Source organism: Electrona antarctica (genome assembly GCF_951216825.1).
Source record: "Electrona antarctica genome assembly, chromosome: 21".
Classification (NCBI taxonomy): Eukaryota; Metazoa; Chordata; class Actinopteri; order Myctophiformes; family Myctophidae; genus Electrona; species Electrona antarctica.
Genome location: NC_136802.1, coordinates 534,927 through 552,774, shown reverse-complemented (window position 1 = coordinate 552,774; position 17,848 = coordinate 534,927). Strand labels below are relative to the sequence as shown.

At 51.2% G+C, this 17,848-nt stretch overlaps 1 protein-coding gene across 1 annotated transcript in view; it reads right to left on the bottom strand.

The window, feature by feature from the left end:
- Positions 1-17,848, bottom strand: part of kdm5ba (lysine demethylase 5Ba) — an 86,102-nt gene that overhangs the window by 25,236 nt on the left and 43,018 nt on the right. Inside the window, exons 14-22 of the mRNA XM_079491191.1 lie at positions 17,001-17,195; positions 15,604-15,785; positions 13,206-13,336; positions 12,549-12,699; positions 8,017-8,137; positions 4,878-5,072; positions 3,920-4,101; positions 3,048-3,186; positions 567-746 (exon numbers count right to left, since the gene is read on the bottom strand). Coding sequence (XP_079347317.1) covers positions 567-746; positions 3,048-3,186; positions 3,920-4,101; positions 4,878-5,072; positions 8,017-8,137; positions 12,549-12,699; positions 13,206-13,336; positions 15,604-15,785; positions 17,001-17,195 — 1,476 coding nt within the window. The remainder of the gene's footprint in view (positions 1-566; positions 747-3,047; positions 3,187-3,919; positions 4,102-4,877; positions 5,073-8,016; positions 8,138-12,548; positions 12,700-13,205; positions 13,337-15,603; positions 15,786-17,000; positions 17,196-17,848) is intronic.

Sequence of the window (17,848 nt, the reverse complement as noted above, 5' to 3'; positions counted from 1 at the left end):
GTCTGGAGCAACGGAAGCTCTGATCATGAGTAAAATATAAATGCTTCCGTCATACAGTCTGGAGCAACGGAAGCTCTGATCATGAGTAAAATATAAATACTTCCTTCATACAGTCTGGAGCGACGGAAGCTCTGATCATGAGTAAAATATAAATGCTTCCGTCATACAGTCTGGAGCAACGGAAGCTCTGATCATGAGTAAAATATAAAGTGGAAGTGGAGCCTCCTCCCCACTTCCGTTTCGTCTTTACAGTCACGCGCAAATGTACCCTAATATGAATCAAAATCATCTGAGCAAATATAGCTTGATGCTTAGCAGAAATGGAAATGCAAAAATAAGCTCTAAAGATATTTTAAAATATATGTTCGTGAACGGAAATGGCAGCGTCCTTACTCGGATTGGGGAGCTGTAGTTCCAGACTCAATATAACATTTGGAGATTGTGGAATACACACACACACACACACACACACACACACACACACACACACACCCCCCCCCCCCCCCCCAAATGAAACAATGTATAGCCGTACACTCGTAGCTGTAACTTTTCCGTCGGTCACTCACCTCTAGCAGAGAATAAGGAGAGTTGGACACCAGGAAGGTCTTGGCTGCGCTCTCCTTCCAGGCCTGGACGTCAGTGACCAGAGCCTCCAGCCGGGTCAGAGGGTCCAGCCAGACGGGGATGCTCTCTGCCCGGTCCACCAGCTCAGAGAGGCTGTCCAGCACTGGGATACGACCCCCCAACTGACCAGGAGAGAACAATACATTAACACACAGGGATACGACCCCCCAACTGACCAGGAGAGAACAATACATTAACACACAGGGATACGCCCCCCCAACTGACCAGGAGAGAACAATACATTAACACACAGGGATACGCCCCCCCAACTGACCAGGAGAGAACAATACATTAACACACAGGGATACGAGCCCCCATCTGACCAGGAGAGAACAATACATTAACACACAGGGATACGAGCCCCCATCTGACCAGGAGAGAACAATACATTAACACACAGACTGGCCAGGAGAACAATAGATTAACACACAGGGATACGCCCCCCCAACTGTCTGACCAGTTCCTTTCCCCTCCATCAGGCGCCCCGGCTGGGCAGGGGGAGGCAGTTTAGAGACCAGGATTACTGCATGTTTTTGTGAGGGTACCTACCCTAGGGGACACGGGGAGAACATGTGAGGGTACCTACCCTAGGGGACACGGGGAGAACATGTGAGGGTACCTACCCTAGGGGACACGGGGAGAACATGTGAGGGTACCTACCCTAGGGGACACGGGGAGAACATGTGAGGGTACCTACCCTAGGGGACACGGGGAGAACATGTGAGGGTACCTACCCTAGGGGACACGGGGAGAACATGTGAGGGTACCTACCCTAGGGGACACAGGGAGAACATGTGAGGGTACCTACCCTAGGGGACACGGGGAGAACATGTGAGGGTACCTACCCTAGGGGACACGGGGAGAACATTTGAGGGTACCTACCCTAGGGGACACAGGGAGAACATGTGAGGGTACCTACCCTAGGGGACACGGGGAGAACATGTGAGGCTACCTACCCTAGGGGACACAGGGAGAACATGCAAACTCCACACAGAAAGGCCCTTTCGCCAACTCCGCCTCGGGTATGGGCACCGATGACGCGGAGGAGAGAATGCGCCCCCAGCACCCACAGCGTTTCCGAGCGGGAATGGAACCCAGGACCTTCTAGATGTGAGGCGACAGCACTACCGACTGTACCACCGTGCCCCTCAGAAACGTCTCTACTTCTGCGTGTGATGTGACGCCCGGCGCGACACCCCCCGTTCAACAGCAGATATCCACTGGACGCGGCTCTCAAGAGTTAACATTATTAAACATCTGCATTACTTCATTTTAAAATAATTGTTATTTTGATCAACGTTTGCCTGTTATCTCTCCTCATGGTACCAACATCAATACAGCATGGATGGAATTCTGGACAAAATCCTATCCATTCCAAAGACAACAAAAATATTCTTTAGTTTTGTGTCTGAGAGTCTAAAATAATATCATCAAATGGTGGTCCGTGACTCAAATGCTGAATAAAGAAAAATCAGACCCATCTGAAGTGAGTGGTACTGTACTGTACTGTACTGTACTGTACTGTACTGTACTGTACTGTACTGTACTGTACTGTACTGTACTGTACAAGCTCTCCTCCCTGGCCTCTGTCTGTGTGTTAGGCTGCACCACAGTGACACTTGGTGGTGACAATATGCTACTTCATTTCAGAAAGTATTTATTTAAAGACGTTTACGCCGCGGACAAAGCCAACTCGAGTCGTGACAAATCATGACAACAAACACAATTTTTTGGGCCGAACAAATAATTAGAAAGAAGAAAAAACGGCAGGTTACAACACTTTGTTTGTTGTTTTTCTTCTTTGTAATTATTTGTTTGGCTCAAAATATTGTGTTTGACTCCAGTTGTCTTTGTCCGCGGCGTAACCGTCTTTAAATAAATACTTTTTGAAATGTCTATGGGAAAAATGCTTTGGGAATTATTTCCTGGGCCCTGGTAGGGGGCGGGACTGGGCCATGGTAGGGGGCGGGACTGGGCCCTGGTAGGGGGCGGGACTGGGCCCTGGTAGGGGGCGGGACTGGGCCCTGGTAGGGGGCGGGACTGGGCCCTGGTAGGGGGCGGGACTGGGCCCTGGTAGGGGGCGGGACTGGGCCCTGGTAGGGGGCGGGACTGGGCCCTGGTAGGGGGCGGGACTGGGCCCTGGTAGGGGGCGGGACTGGGCCCTGGTAGGGGGCGGGACTGGGCCCTGGTAGGGGGCGGGACTGGGCCCTGGTAGGGGGCGGGACTGGGCCCTGGTAGGGGGCGGGACTGGGCCCTGGTAGGGGGCGGGACTGGGCCCTGGTAGGGGGCGGGACTGGGCCCTGGTAGGGGGCGGGACTGAGTGGTTGCACCACTGAAAACTGGACCTTGACATGAAAAGGGTTGAAACCCCCAGTCTGCTCTAAAAGGATGAGGTGGTTCTGGTTCTGGTTCTGGTTGTTCACCTGGAGTGCCTCGGCCTCCTGAAGCCAGTCCTGGGCCTTCAGCACCACGTCCTTCAGCTGCAGGCAGTTGGGAAGAAACGCTGGGATGTTCTCCACCTCCTGGAGCGCTGCTTCTAGAGTCTGGATGGAGTGAGACGGTCTGAGGACACAAGACCACATGTTTAGCTTCTACAGTCTCTATGCAGTGAGACGGTCTGAGGACACAAGACCACATGTTTAGCTTCTAGAGTCTCTATGGAGTGACTCATACCCTGAAGGCAACTCGTTTGTCGAAACATTGGTAAATAAAGCGTTTTTTGGCATCGGGACTACGAGCTGTGCGACCTCTCCTTTCTGTTATAAAGTCTATCTCCCGTGATCAGCACCTCCCTACTCTTGGTGTGCGCTCCTACCCTCCTACCCTCCTACCCTCCTACCTCCTACCTCCTACCCTCCTATCTCCTACCCTCCTACCCTCCAACACTTCACGCTGCAACGTGTCTCACCTGGCCTCCATGAGGCTGAACTCTCTCTCCTCCTCTTATTAAATGTGTAAATGGTAGAGTCTCACCTGGCCTCCATGAGGCTGAGCTCTCTCTCCTCCTCTTATTAAATGTGTAAATGGTAGAGTCTCACCTGGCCTCCATGAGGCTGAACTCTCTCTCCTCCTCTTATTAAATGTGTAAATGGTAGAGCCTCACCTGGCCTCCAGGAGGCTGAGCGCTCTCTCCTCCTCTTATTAAATGTGTAAATGGTAGAGCCTCACCTGGCCTCCATGAGGCTGAGCTCTCTCTCCTCTTATTAAATGTGTAAATGGTAGAGTCTCACCTGGCCTCGAGGAGGCTGAGCTCTCTCTCCTCCTCTTATTAAATGTGTAAATGGTAGAGTCTCACCTGGCCTCCAGGAGGCTGAGCGCTCTCTCCTCCCACTGCTCCGACACGGTCAGCAGCTCCTGCAGCCGGGCCATGGCCCGCTCCACGGAGCCGTGAGGTGCCAGGCCCACGCCCTGGTCGATCAGCCTCCGCATGGTGTCCAGACACAGGGAGTCTGGCCGGCCGCTGGCCTGGGACACCGCCTGGAGCAATCAATCAATCAATCAATCAATCAAAGAATCAATCAATTAATCAATCAATGGATCAATCAATCAATCAATCAATCAATTAATAGTTTAGTTCGTTGCGTTACAGTTACATGTTAACCCATTTTGGGCGGGAACCCCTTTTGGTGTTTTAAGCATTATGTTTATGCATTTATGAAAATAGCAGATCTACAAGCTCATAGCGCGGCACCGAGTGGCGCGCTACGAGCTTGTAGGTCTGCTATTTTTGGGAAATTGTGGCTCAAATCATTGAATATATATTCTTTCAGAGCGAACGTTTTGAACTCAAATCTTTGCTTCTTGGAGGGGTCCCTGGAACTACATATATTCAGATGGGGGTCGGCGGCCGATTACATATAATTTTTGGGGGTCCTTGACATGAAATAGTTTGAGAACCACTAACATAGAAACATGGGGTTTTTCTGAAAACTGTCCGGATTTAGAAGACCTTTGCAGAATCTGGTCTCAGGTCTAGTTTTCTGAAAAACCCCATGTTTCTGTCAGTGGTGCTCAAACATTTTCATGTCAAGGACCCCCAAAAATTGGTCGCCGACCAACATCTGAAAATATGTAGTTCCAGGGACCTCCCAGAAGCAAAGATTTGAGTTAAAAACGTTCGCTCTGACAGAATATATATTCAAAGATTTGCACCACAAAAAAAATAGCAGATCTGCTATTTTTCCAATAGCTAAAGCGTAACAATGCTTAAAACACCAAAAGGGGTTCCGGTCCAGGACGGGTGGATGCATTACCTCCATCCAGCGGGCCTGCTCCAGGCGCTCTCGGAGCCGGGGCAGCTGGGGCAGCTCCACGTCCAGACCCAGGGACTCGTCCAGGAGGGCCTGCAGAGCCGCGGGGCTGGGGGGGGTCTCCTCCGAGGAGGGGGAGGAGGGGGAGAGGAGGAGCTCGCTGCGCCGCTGGAACTCGTCCACTCGCGTCAGGAGGTCCTGAGGGAGAGAACATTCAGGGATTGAAAAAAAGCTACATTTAAAACCTCATGACTGAAAATGTGAACAAGGAACACCCACCCAGAAGTAGGGGTGGAGCTCGTTAATGTTTTATTGATAACGATCACCTTATCGATCAGGCTTAGAGTATTTTATATTATTTTGTGGAAAGACGGGAGACAATAAATTCTCAACAGAACCAGTATATAGTCTTCAAATACAGTACTTTACTAATAGACTGAAGGCAATTGACCTTTTTACCAATACAATAATATTAAAGAAACTGTTAACTGGTGGTTGGCAGGTATCAATACACCACATGTTTGTTCCAGCGTGGATGATTACATTTATGTCTTGATCACCTCTTGTCATGGACCCCCGGGGCGTTCAGGGCGATAATTATCACAATCACAAACACACTGACCCTCAGCAGTGGTCCCTGTATCGTATCTAAACAGACTGACCCTCAGCAGTGGTCCCTGAGGTGTATCTAAACACACTGACTCTCAGCAGTGGTCCCTGTATCGTATCTAAACACACTGACCCTCAGCAGAGGTCCCTGTATCGTATCTAAACACACTGACCCTCAGCAGAGGTCCCTGTATCGTATCTAAACACACTGACCCTCAGCAGAGGTCCCTGTATCGTATCTAAACACACTGACCCTCAGCAGAGGTCCCTGTATCGTATCTAAACACACTGACCCTCAGCAGAGGTCCCTGTATCGTATCTAAACACACTGACCCTCAGCAGAGGTCCCTGTATCGTATCTAAACAGACTGACCCTCAGCAGCGGTCCCTGAGGTGTATCTAAACACACTGACCCTCAGCAGTGGTCCCTGAGGTGTATCTAAACAGACTGACCCTCATCAGCGGTCCCTGTATCGTATCTAAACAGACTGACCCTCAGCAGCGGTCCCTGTATCGTATCTAAACAGACTGACCCTCAGCAGCGGTTCCTGTATCGTATCTAAACAGACTGACCCTCAGCAGTGGTCCCTGAGGTGTATCTAAACAGACTGACCCTCAGCAGTGGTCCCTGTATCGTATCGAAACAGACTGACCCTCAACAGTGGTCCCTGTATTGTATCTAAACACACTGACCCTCAGCAGCGGTCCCTGTATCGTATCTAAACAGACTGACCCTCAGCAGTGGTCCCTGAGGTGTATCTAAACAGACTGACCCTCAGCAGTGGTCCCTGAGGTGTATCTAAACAGACTGACCCTCAGCAGCGGTCCCTGAGGTGTATCTAAACAGACTGACCCTCAGCAGCGGTCCCTGTATCGTATCTAAACACACTGACCCTCAGCAGCGGTCCCTGAGGTGTATCTAAACAGACTGACCCTCAGCAGTGGTCCCTGTATCGTATCTAAACAGACTGACCCTCAGCAGTGGTCCCTGAGGTGTATCTAAACAGACTGACCCTCAGCAGTGGTCCCTGAGGTGTATCTAAACAGACTGACCCTCAGCAGCGGTCCCTGAGGTGTATCTAAACAGACTGACCCTCAGCAGCGGTCCCTGTATCGTATCTAAACACACTGACCCTCAGCAGTGGTCCCTGAGGTGTATCTAAACACACTGACCCTCAGCAGTGGTCCCTGAGGTGTATCTAAACAGACTGACCCTCATCAGCGGTCCCTGTATCGTATCTAAACAGACTGACCCTCAGCAGCGGTCCCTGTATCGTATCTAAACAGACTGACCCTCAGCAGTGGTCCCTGAGGTGTATCTAAACACACTGACCCTCAGCAGTGGTCCCTGTATCGTATCTAAACACACTGAACCTCAGCAGTGGTCCCTGAGGTGTATCTAAACACACTGACCCTCAGCAGTGGTCCCTGAGGTGTATCTAAACAGACTGACCCTCAGCAGCGGTCCCTGTATCGTATCTAAACAGACTGACCCTCAGCAGTGGTCCCTGTATCGTAACTAAACAGACTGACCCTCAGCAGTGGTCCCTGTATCGTAACTAAACAGACTGACCCTCAGCAGTGGTCCCTGTATCGTATCTAAACAGACTGACCCTCAGCAGTGGTCCCTGAGGTGTATCTAAACACACTGACCCTCAGCAGTGGTCCCTGTATCGTATCTAAACACACTGAACCTCAGCAGTGGTCCCTGAGGTGTATCTAAACACACTGAACCTCAGCAGTGGTCCCTGAGGTGTATCTAAACAGACTGACCCTCAGCAGCGGTCCCTGTATCGTATCTAAACAGACTGACCCTCAGCAGTGGTCCCTGTATCGTAACTAAACAGACTGACCCTCAGCAGTGGTCCCTGTATCGTAACTAAACAGACTGACCCTCAGCAGTGGTCCCTGTATCGTATCTAAACACACTGACCCTCAGCAGCGGTCCCTGAGGTGTATCTAAACACACTGACCCTCAGCAGCGGTCCCTGAGGTGTATCTAAACACACTGACCCTCAGCAGTGGTCCCTGAGGTGTATCTAAACAGACTGACCCTCAGCAGTGGTCCCTGAGGTGTATCTAAACAGACTGACCCTCAGCAGTGGTCCCTGAGGTGTATCTAAACAGACTGACCCTCAGCAGTGGTCCCTGTATCGTATCTAAACACACTGACCCTCAGCAGAGGTCCCTGAGGTGTATCTAAACAGACTGACCATCAGCAGAGGTCCCTGTATCGTATCTAAACAGACTGACCCTCAGCAGAGGTCCCTGTATCGTATCTAAACACACTGACCCTCAGCAGCGGTCCCTGAGGTGTATCTAAACACACTGACCCTCAGCAGTGGTCCCTGAGGTGTATCTAAACAGACTGACCCTCAGCAGTGGTCCCTGAGGTGTATCTAAACAGACTGACCCTCAGCAGCGGTCCCTGTATCGTATCTAAACACACTGACCCTCAGCAGCGGTCCCTGTATCGTATCTAAACACACTGACCCTCAGCAGTGGTCCCTGTATCGTATCTAAACACACTGACCCTCAGCAGTGGTCCCTGGCGGATGTTACACGGCAGGATGTCCAGTTGTCCCACAAACGAGCGCAGCTCCTCCACCGTCAACAGGTTCTGACTCTGGGTCTTTCCTCCTCCGTAGCGATACCTAACAGGAGAAACATCGTAGGAGTCAAAATAAAAGCTGCTTCGCAAATGGCCGCCGTGCTGGCATTCGTCGTACTAGTGGTACAATAATTGTGGTTAACACCTTGAGGGCCCGGACGTATTTAATCCATTAATAAAATGTGCCCATCATTTATAGCGCCCGGACCACTTTTACCGGCGGACCGGAGGTTGTTGTGAATGTGTGTGTAGCAGCTAACAATAGCCACACCACTCTAGAGTCGATCGACAACAACGGGAGGTAATAATAAATCTATCGCGACTAGCGACTGGACCGCGGAGCACCGTCTAACACAGGATCTTTTTTCATAATTAGACGGGATGATTTAGATCGCGAGTTATGAACGTTTTAAGATTTTTGTTTTCGTCCACTAAAAAGGCAGGGAAAATTTTCGATGACGTGTCACTGTTGTGCAACACCGAGGATTGGGCAACAAGCGCTCCTAGGCTGTGGAGCGATGCGCTCCTAGGCTGTGGAGCGATGCGCTCCTAGGCTGTGGAGCGATGCGCTCCTAGGCTGTGGAGCGATGCGCTCCTAGGCTGTGGAGCGATGCGCTCCTAGGCTGTGGAGCGATGCGCTCCTAGGCTGTGGAGCGATGCGCTCCTAGGCTGTGGAGCGATGCGACCGGTTTTGATATCATTAATCTCCGTCCAATTTATCAATCTCCGTCCTGGGTAACTGACCATGAACTTGAACTTGACAGTGATCTCCGTCTGGGGCCCTTAAACTGTTAAAACTCATTCACTGCCAAAGCAGTCGCTGGCTGGGGCGACTTATTTATTTATTTACTGTGGCAGAAAATGAGTTGTAGAAAACACCAACGGTTAGAATATGTAGAGGACAGTGTTCTACCCAACACATCACAACATGCTGTGGATCTCTCAGCCTCACTAGGAAATACCATCTATCTGTCCTTCTCAGCCTCACTAGGAAATACCATCTATCTGTCCTCCTCAGCCTCACTAGGAAATACCATCTATCTGTCCTCCTCAGCCTCACTAGGAAATACCATCTATCTGTCCTTCTCAGCCTCACTAGGAAATACCATCTATCTATGGTCTGTCCTCTCTCAGCCTCACTAGGAAATACCATCTATCTGTCCTTCTCAGCCTCACTAGGAAATACCATCTATCTGTCCTTCTCAGCCTCACTAGGAAATACCATCTATCTATGGTCTGTCCTCTCTCAGCCTCACTAGGAAATACCATCTATCTATGGTCTGTCCTCTCTCAGCCTCACTAGGAAATACCATCTATCTATGGTCTGTCCTCCTCAGCCTCACTAGGAAATACCATCTATCTATGCACCTGGTCTGTCTGTCCTCCTCCGCCTCACTAGTAAATACCATCTATCTATGGTCTGTCCTCCTCAGCCTCACTAGTAAATACCATCTATCTATGCACCTGGCCTGTCTGTCTGTCCTCCTCAGCCTCACTAGGAAATACCATCTATCTATGCACCTGGTCTGTCTCTGTCCTTCTCAGCCTCACTAGTAAATACCATCTATCTATGCACCTGGTCTGTCTGTCCTTCTCAGCCTCACTAGTAAATACCATCTATCTATGCACCTGGTCTGTCTCTGTCCTTCTCAGCCTCACTAGTAAATACCATCTATCTATGCACCTGGTCTGTCTGTCCTTCTCAGCCTCACTAGTAAATACCATCTATCTATGCACCTGGTCTGTCTGTCCTTCTCAGCCTCACTAGTAAATACCATCTATCTATGCACCTGGTCTGTCTGTCTGTCCTCCTCAGCCTCACTAGTAAATACCTGGCCTGTCTCTGTCCTTCTCAGCCTCACTAGTAAATACCATCTATCTATGCACCTGGTCTGTCTGTCCTTCTCAGCCTCACTAGTAAATACCATCTATCTATGCACCTGGTCTGTCTGTCTGTCCTCCTCAGCCTCACTAGTAAATACCATCTATTTATGCACCTGGTCTGTCTGTCCTCCTCAGCCTCACTAGTAAATACCATCTATCTATGCACCTGGTCTGTCTGTCTGTCCTCCTCAGCCTCACTAGTAAATACCATCTATCTATGCACCTGGTCTGTCTGTCTGTCCTCCTCAGCCTCACTAGTAAATACCTGGCCTGTCTCTGTCCTTCTCAGCCTCACTAGTAAATACCATCTATCTATGCACCTGGTCTGTCTGTCTGTCCTCCTCAGCCTCACTAGTAAATACCTGGCCTGTCTGTCCTTCTCAGCCTCACTAGTAAATACCATCTATCTATGCACCTGGTCTGTCTGTCGGTCCTCCTCAGCCTCACTAGTAAATACCTGGCCTGTGTCTGTCCTTCTCAGCCTCACTAGTAAATACCATCTATCTATGCACCTGGTCTGTCTGTCCTCCTCAGCCTCACTAGTAAATACCTGGCCTGTCTGTCCTTCTCAGCCTCACTAGTAAATACCTGGCCTGTCTGTCCTTCTCAGTCTCACTAGTAAATACCTGGTCTGTCTCTGTCCTTCTCAGCCTCACTAGTAAATACCTGGTCTGTCTGTCCTTCTCAGTCTCACTAGTAAATACCTGGTCTGTCTGTCCTTCTCAGCCTCACTAGTAAATACCTGGTCTGTCTGTCCTTCTCAGCCTCACTAGTAAATACCTGGTCTGTATGTCCTTCTCAGCCTCACTAGTAAATACCTGGTCTGTCTGTCTGTCCTTCTCAGCCTCACTAGTAAATACCTGGTCTGTCTGTCTGTCCTTCTCAGCCTCACTAGTAAATACCTGGTCTGTCTCTCCTCCTCAGCCTCACTAGTAAATACCTGGTCCGTCTGTCCTCCTCAGTCTCACTAGTAAATACCTGGTCTGTCTGTCTTTCTCAGCCTTACTAGTAAATACCTGGCCTGTCTGTCCTCCTCAGCCTCACTAGTAAATACCTGGTCTGTCTCTGTCCTCCTCAGCCTCACTAGTAAATACCTGGTCTGTCTGTCCTCCTCAGCCTCACTAGTAAATACCTGGTCTGTCTGTCCTCCTCAGCCTCACTAGTAAATACCTGGCCTGTCTCTGTCCTTCTCAGCCTCACTAGTAAATACCTGGTCTGTCTGTCCTTCTCAGCCTCACTAGTAAATACCTGGCCTGTCTGTCCTTCTCAGCCTCACTAGTAAATACCTGGCCTGTCTGTCCTTCTCAGCCTCACTAGTAAATACCTGGTCTGTCTGTCCTCCTCAGCCTCACTAGTAAATACCTGGTCTGTCTGTCCTCCTCAGCCTCACTAGTAAATACCTGGTCTGTCTGTCCTCCTCAGCCTCACTAGTAAATACCTGGTCTGTCTCTGTCCTCCTCAGCCTCACTAGTAAATACCTGGTCTGTCTGTCCTCAGCCTCACTAGTAAATACCTGGTCTGTCTCTGTCCTTCTCAGCCTCACTAGTAAATACCATCTATCTATGCACCTGGTCTGTCTGTCCTCCTCAGCCTCACTAGTAAATACCATCTATCTATGCACCTGGTCTGTCTGTCTGTCCTCCTCAGCCTCACTAGTAAATACCATCTATCTATGCACCTGGTCTGTCTGTCTGTCCTCCTCAGCCTCACTAGTAAATACCTGGCCTGTCTCTGTCCTTCTCAGCCTCACTAGTAAATACCTGGTCTGTCTGTCCTTCTCAGCCTCACTAGTAAATACCTGGCCTGTCTGTCCTTCTCAGCCTCACTAGTAAATACCTGGTCTGTCTGTCCTTCTCAGCCTCACTAGTAAATACCTGGCCTGTCTGTCCTTCTCAGCCTCACTAGTAAATACCTGGTCTGTCTGTCTGTCCTTCTCAGCCTCACTAGTAAATACCTGGTCTGTCTGTCCTTCTCAGCCTCACTAGTAAATACCTGGCCTGTCTCTGTCCTCCTCAGCCTCACTAGTAAATACCTGGTCTGTCTGTCTGTCCTTCTCAGCCTCACTAGTAAATACCTGGTCTGTCTGTCCTTCTCAGCCTCACTAGTAAATACCTGGTCTGTCTGTCCTTCTCAGCCTCACTAGTAAATACCTGGTCTGTCTGTCCTTCTCAGCCTCACTAGTAAATACCTGGTCTGTCTGTCCTTCTCAGCCTCACTAGTAAATACCTGGCCTGTCTGTCCTTCTCAGCCTCACTAGTAAATACCTGGCCTGTCTGTCGTTCTCAGCCTCACTAGTAAATACCTGGTCTGTCTGTCCTTCTCAGCCTCACTAGTAAATACCTGGTCTGTCTGTCCTTCTCAGCCTCACTAGTAAATACCTGGCCTGTCTGTCCTTCTCAGCCTCACTAGTAAATACCTGGTCTGTCTGTCCTTCTCAGCCTCACTAGTAAATACCTGGCCTGTCTGTCCTTCTCAGCCTCACTAGTAAATACCTGGTCTGTCTGTCCTTCTCGGCCTCACTAGTAAATACCTGGCCTGTCTCTGTCCTCCTCAGTCTCACTAGTAAATACCTGGTCTGTCTCTTCCCGTTGAGGAGCTGCTGGGCCATCACAGCACACCTCTCAGCCTCCGTAGTGACGGTGCGGAGCTGCTGCAGCAGCTCGGCTCGGGGGAACTCCTTGCCCTCGGCCTGCTCCACCAGGCAGCGGAGATCCTCCAGACCTGAGAGAACAACAGAGAAGCATCCCAAGGATTAAAGAGAAGTTGTCCAGAGCTACTGTAAGGAATTCACTGCCAGGTTAGATTTAGTCAAGGCAATCCAAAAGAAGGTTTAAAAATTATGTTAAGAGTATATTCCAATATTTTATTAACTTGAATTATTCGTGTTGACAATAATTATATATTTGTATAGATTTTTGTAAGAGTTCGATATGTTGACAAAATAAATAATAAAATATGAAATGTATAATTTGTGAGAAATTGTAAGATAGATTTTTAGTTTTTTCCAAAAATCGTGTTTTAGCAAATTCAACATAAACAAGGCGGAACAAGGCAGAAAGAGCTTGCTGGTTGGTCAGTCGGGGACCAATCAGAAGGCTGACACTATGCTGGTTGGTCAGTCGGGGACCAATCAGAAGGCTGACACTATGCTGGTTGGTCAATCTGGGTCCAATCAGAAGGCTGATTTGGTGATGAATAAAGTGCTGTAGTTTCTAGGATGGACTCACTTCTCTTCTTCTCCACCTTGCGGTCACTTCCCAGGACGTCCTGGGCGTTGTCCAGCCACTCTCTGTACGACTCGTGGCGATGCTTCACCGCCGAGAGCATGCTGTGGAGTTCATCCAGAGACCACCTGAAACTGGAGAGGAAACACAGAGATTAGTTCATCTAGACCTCCTGAAACTGGAGAGGAAACACAGAGATTAGTTCATCTAGACCACCTGAAACTGGAGAGGAAACACAGAGATTAGTTCATCTAGACCACCTGAAACTGGAGAGGAAACACAGAGATTAGTTCATCTGGACCACCTGAAACTGGAGAGGAAACACAGAGATTAGTTCATCTAGACCTCCTGAAACTGGAGAGGAAACACAGAGATTAGTTCATCTAGACCTCCTGAAACTGGAGGAAACACAGAGATTAGTTCATCTAGACCACCTGAAACTGGAGAGGAAACACAGAGATTAGTTCATCTAGACCTCCTGAAACTGGAGAGGAAACACAGAGATTAGTTCATCTAGACCTCCTGAAACTGGAGAGGAAACACAGAGATTAGTTCATCTAGACCTCCTGAAACTGGAGAGGAAACACAGAGATTAGTTCATCTAGACCTCCTGAAACTGGAGAGGAAACACAGAGATTAGTTCATCTAGACCTCCTGAAACTGGAGAGGAAACACAGAGATTAGTTCATCTAGACCTCCTGAAACTGGAGAGGAAACACAGAGATTAGTTCATCTAGACCACCTGAAACTGGAGAGGAAACACAGAGATTAGTTCATCTAGACCTCCTGAAACTGGAGAGGAAACACAGAGATTAGTTCATCTAGACCTCCTGAAACTGGAGAGGAAACACAGAGATTAGTTCATCTAGACCTCCTGAAACTGATAGAAACATCTATTAGAACAGCGGTTTTTAACCAGTGGTCCTTGAGGGGGTTCCAGGTGGTCCCCAGTGTGTGTGTGTGTGTATGTGTGTGTGTGTGTATGTGTGTGTGTGTGTGTGGATATCTTCGTGCAATGTGATCACAGCTCACAGCGGGTCGCGAGTCACAGAAAAGGCAGATCTACAAGCTCTCAATGTATCGCCAGGCCTACCTGCCTGTCTCTACAGCTCTCAATGTACCGCCAGGCCTACCTGCCCGTCTCTACAGCTCTCAATGTACCGCCAGGCCTACCTGCCTGTCTCTACAGCTCTCAATGTACCGCCAGGCCTACCTGCCCGTCTCTACAAGCTCTCAATGTACCGCCAGGCCTACCTGCCCGTCTCTACAGCTCTCAATGTACCGCCAGGCCTACCTGCCCGTCTCTACAAGCTCTCAATGTACCGCCAGGCCTACCTGCCTGTCTCTACAGCTCTCAATGTACCGCCAGGCCTACCTGCCTGTCTCTACAGCTCTCAATGTACCGCCAGGCCTACCTGCCTGTCTCTACAAGCTCTCAATGTACCGCCAGGCCTACCTGCCTGTCTCTACAAGCTCTCAATGTACCGCCAGGCCTACCTGCCTGTCTCTACAAGCTCTCAATGTACCGCCAGGCCTACCTGCCTGTCTCTACAGCTCTCAATGTACCGCCAGGCCTACCTGCCTGTCTCTACAGCTCTCAATGTACCGCCAGGCCTACCTGCCTGCCTGTCTCTACAGCTGTCAATGTACCGCCAGGCCTACCTGCCTGTCTCTACAGCTCTCAATGTACCGCCAGGCCTACCTGCCTGTCTCTACAAGCTCTCAATGTACCGACCAGGCCTACCTGCCTGTCTCTACAAGCTCTCAATGTACCGCCAGGCCTACCTGCCTGTCTCTACAAGCTCTCAATGTACCGCCAGGCCTACCTGCCTGTCTCTACAAGCTCTCAATGTACCGCCAGGCCTACCTGCCTGTCTCTACAGCTCTCAATGTACCGCCAGGCCTACCTGCCTGTCTCTACAGCTCTCAATGTACCGCCAGGCCTACCTGCCTGTCTCTACAGCTCTCAATGTACCGCCAGGCCTACCTGCCCGTCTCTACAGCTCTCAATGTACCGCCAGGCCTACCTGCCTGTCTCTACAGCTCTCAATGTACCGCCAGGCCTACCTGCCCGTCTCTACAGCTCTCAATGTGCCGCCGGGCCTACCTGCCTGTCTCTACAGCTCTCAATGTACCGCCAGGCCTACCTGCCCGTCTCTACAGCTCTCAATGTGCCGCCGGGCAGACCTGCCCGTCTCTGCAGTGCCGTTCGAAACGCGTTGAGAGCTTGTAGATCTGTCGGTTTTTGCAGCGCTGGTGTCAGGGTTCGTTCACGTTGTCAATAACAAAATAACCTTGTCCGTGTGTGTGTGTGTGTGTGTGCGTGCATGCATATTCCTGGGGGGACAGGGACACAGGTCCCAGTGTGTGTGTGTGTGTGTGTGCGCGTGCGTGTACTCACCAGAAGGTGTAGTTCTCGGGGGGGCAGGGGCAGAGGTCCCAGGGGTGGTGCAGACACACCACCCGGTCGGGGCAGCAGGGACAGGTGAGTCCAGACAGGTAGCAGGTGGTTCGACACTTGTGGCAAACTCTCTCCTCGTCAGCCATGAGCTCATACTGGACCCTCTGGGACTGGACCACGCCCTATGGGGGGGGGGGGGGGGGGACACCATGCAAATACATTATAATACCACTGAGACTGGACCACGCCCTATGGGGGGGGGGGGGAGACACCATGCAAATACATTATAATACCACTGAGACTGGACCACGCCCTATGGGGGGGGGGGGGGGGGGGGGGGGAGACACCATGCAAATACATTATAATACCACTGAGACTGGACCACGCCCTATGGGGGGGGGGGGGGGGGAGACACCATGCAAATACATTATAATACCACTGAGACTGGACCACGCCCTATGGGACACCATGCAAATGATACACAGTTACAGTCATCATTATCATTACAGCTCAGCTGGAGAGGGAGAGGACAGAGGTGGAGGGGGAGAGGACAGAGGTGGAGGGGGAGAGGACAGAGGTGGAGGGGGAGAGGACAGAGGTGGAGGGGGAGAGGACAGAGGTGGAGGGGAGAGGACAGAGGTGGAGGGGGAGAGGACAGAGGTGGAGGGGGAGAGGACAGAGGTGGAGGGGGAGAGGACAGAGGTGGAGGGGGAGAGGACAGAGGTGGAGGGGGAGAGGACAGAGGTGGAGGGGAGAGGACAGAGGTGGAGGGGAGAGGACAGAGGTGGAGGGGGAGAGGACAGAGGTGGAGGGGGAGAGGACAGAGGTGGAGGGGGAGAGGACAGAGGTGGAGGGGGAGAGGACAGAGGTGGAGGGGGAGAGGACAGAGGTGGAGGGGGAGAGGACAGAGGTGGAGGGGGAGAGGACAGAGGTGGAGGGGGAGAGGACAGAGGTGGAGGGGGAGAGGACAGAGGTGGAGGGGGAGAGGACAGAGGTGGAGAGGGAGAGGACAGAGGTGGAGGGGGAGAGGACAGAGGTGGAGGGGGAGAGGACAGAGGTGGAGGGGGAGAGGACAGAGGTGGAGAGGACAGAGGTGGAGGGGGAGAGGACAGAGGTGGAGGGGTGGAGGTGGAGGGGGAGAGGGAGAGGACAGAGGTGGAGAGGGAGAGGACAGAGGTGGAGGGGGAGAGGACAGAGGTGGAGGGGGAGAGGACAGAATAAATCCAGAATAGATCAGCTCATGGGGCTGTAGTTCCAGACTCTATATAAGATTTGGAGATCGTGGAATAGTTGTCTGGCTACGCGAGACTAACGTGGAAGCTCCTCTCGCCTCCAACGATCATTTGAAAAGGACGTGATCGATCGGGTCCACAACGAGAATCTTTTTTCCGTCTCACCATCTTGTCCACCTTGTCCCTCAGCGTCTCCTCCTCGCGCACCATGACGTCCATGTCTCCGCTCAGCGTCCGGGCCAGCTCCATCTCCATGCCGTCGGCCTTGGCCGCCATGTTGCACACCATCTCGTCATGGGAGAACACGCAGTAGCGGCTCAGCTGGCGGTAGTGAGCCACGCACTCCCTGCCCTGAGGCATCTGGAGGAGAGAGAGGAGAGAGAGGAGAATGTTAGTGAGCCACACACTCCCTGCCCTGAGGCATCTGGAGGAGAGAGAGGAGAGAGGAGAGAGGAGAGAGGAGAGGAGAGAGGAGAATGTTAGTGAGCCACACACTCCCTGCCCTGAGGCATCTGGAGGAGAGAGAGGAGAGAGAGGAGAATGTTAGTGATCCACACACTCCCTGCCCTGAGGCATCTGGAGGAGAGAGAGGAGAGAGAGGAGAATGTTAGTGAGCCACACACTCCCTGCCCTGAGGCATCTGGAGGAGAGAGAGGAGAGAGAGGAGAATGTTAGTGAGCCACACACTCCCTGCCCTGAGGCATCTGGAGGAGAGAGAGGAGAGAGGAGAGAGGAGAGAGGAGAGGAGAGAGGAGAATGTTAGTGAGCCACACACTCCCTGCCCTGAGGCATCTGGAGGAGAGAGAGGAGAGAGAGGAGAATGTTAGTGATCCACACACTCCCTGCCCTGAGGCATCTGGAGGAGAGAGAGGAGAGAGAGGAGAATGTTAGTGAGCCACACACTCCCTGCCCTGAGGCATCTGGAGGAGAGAGAGGAGAGAGAGGAGAATGTTAGTGAGCCACACACTCCCTGCCCTGAGGCATCTGGAGGAGAGAGAGGAGAGAGGAGAGGA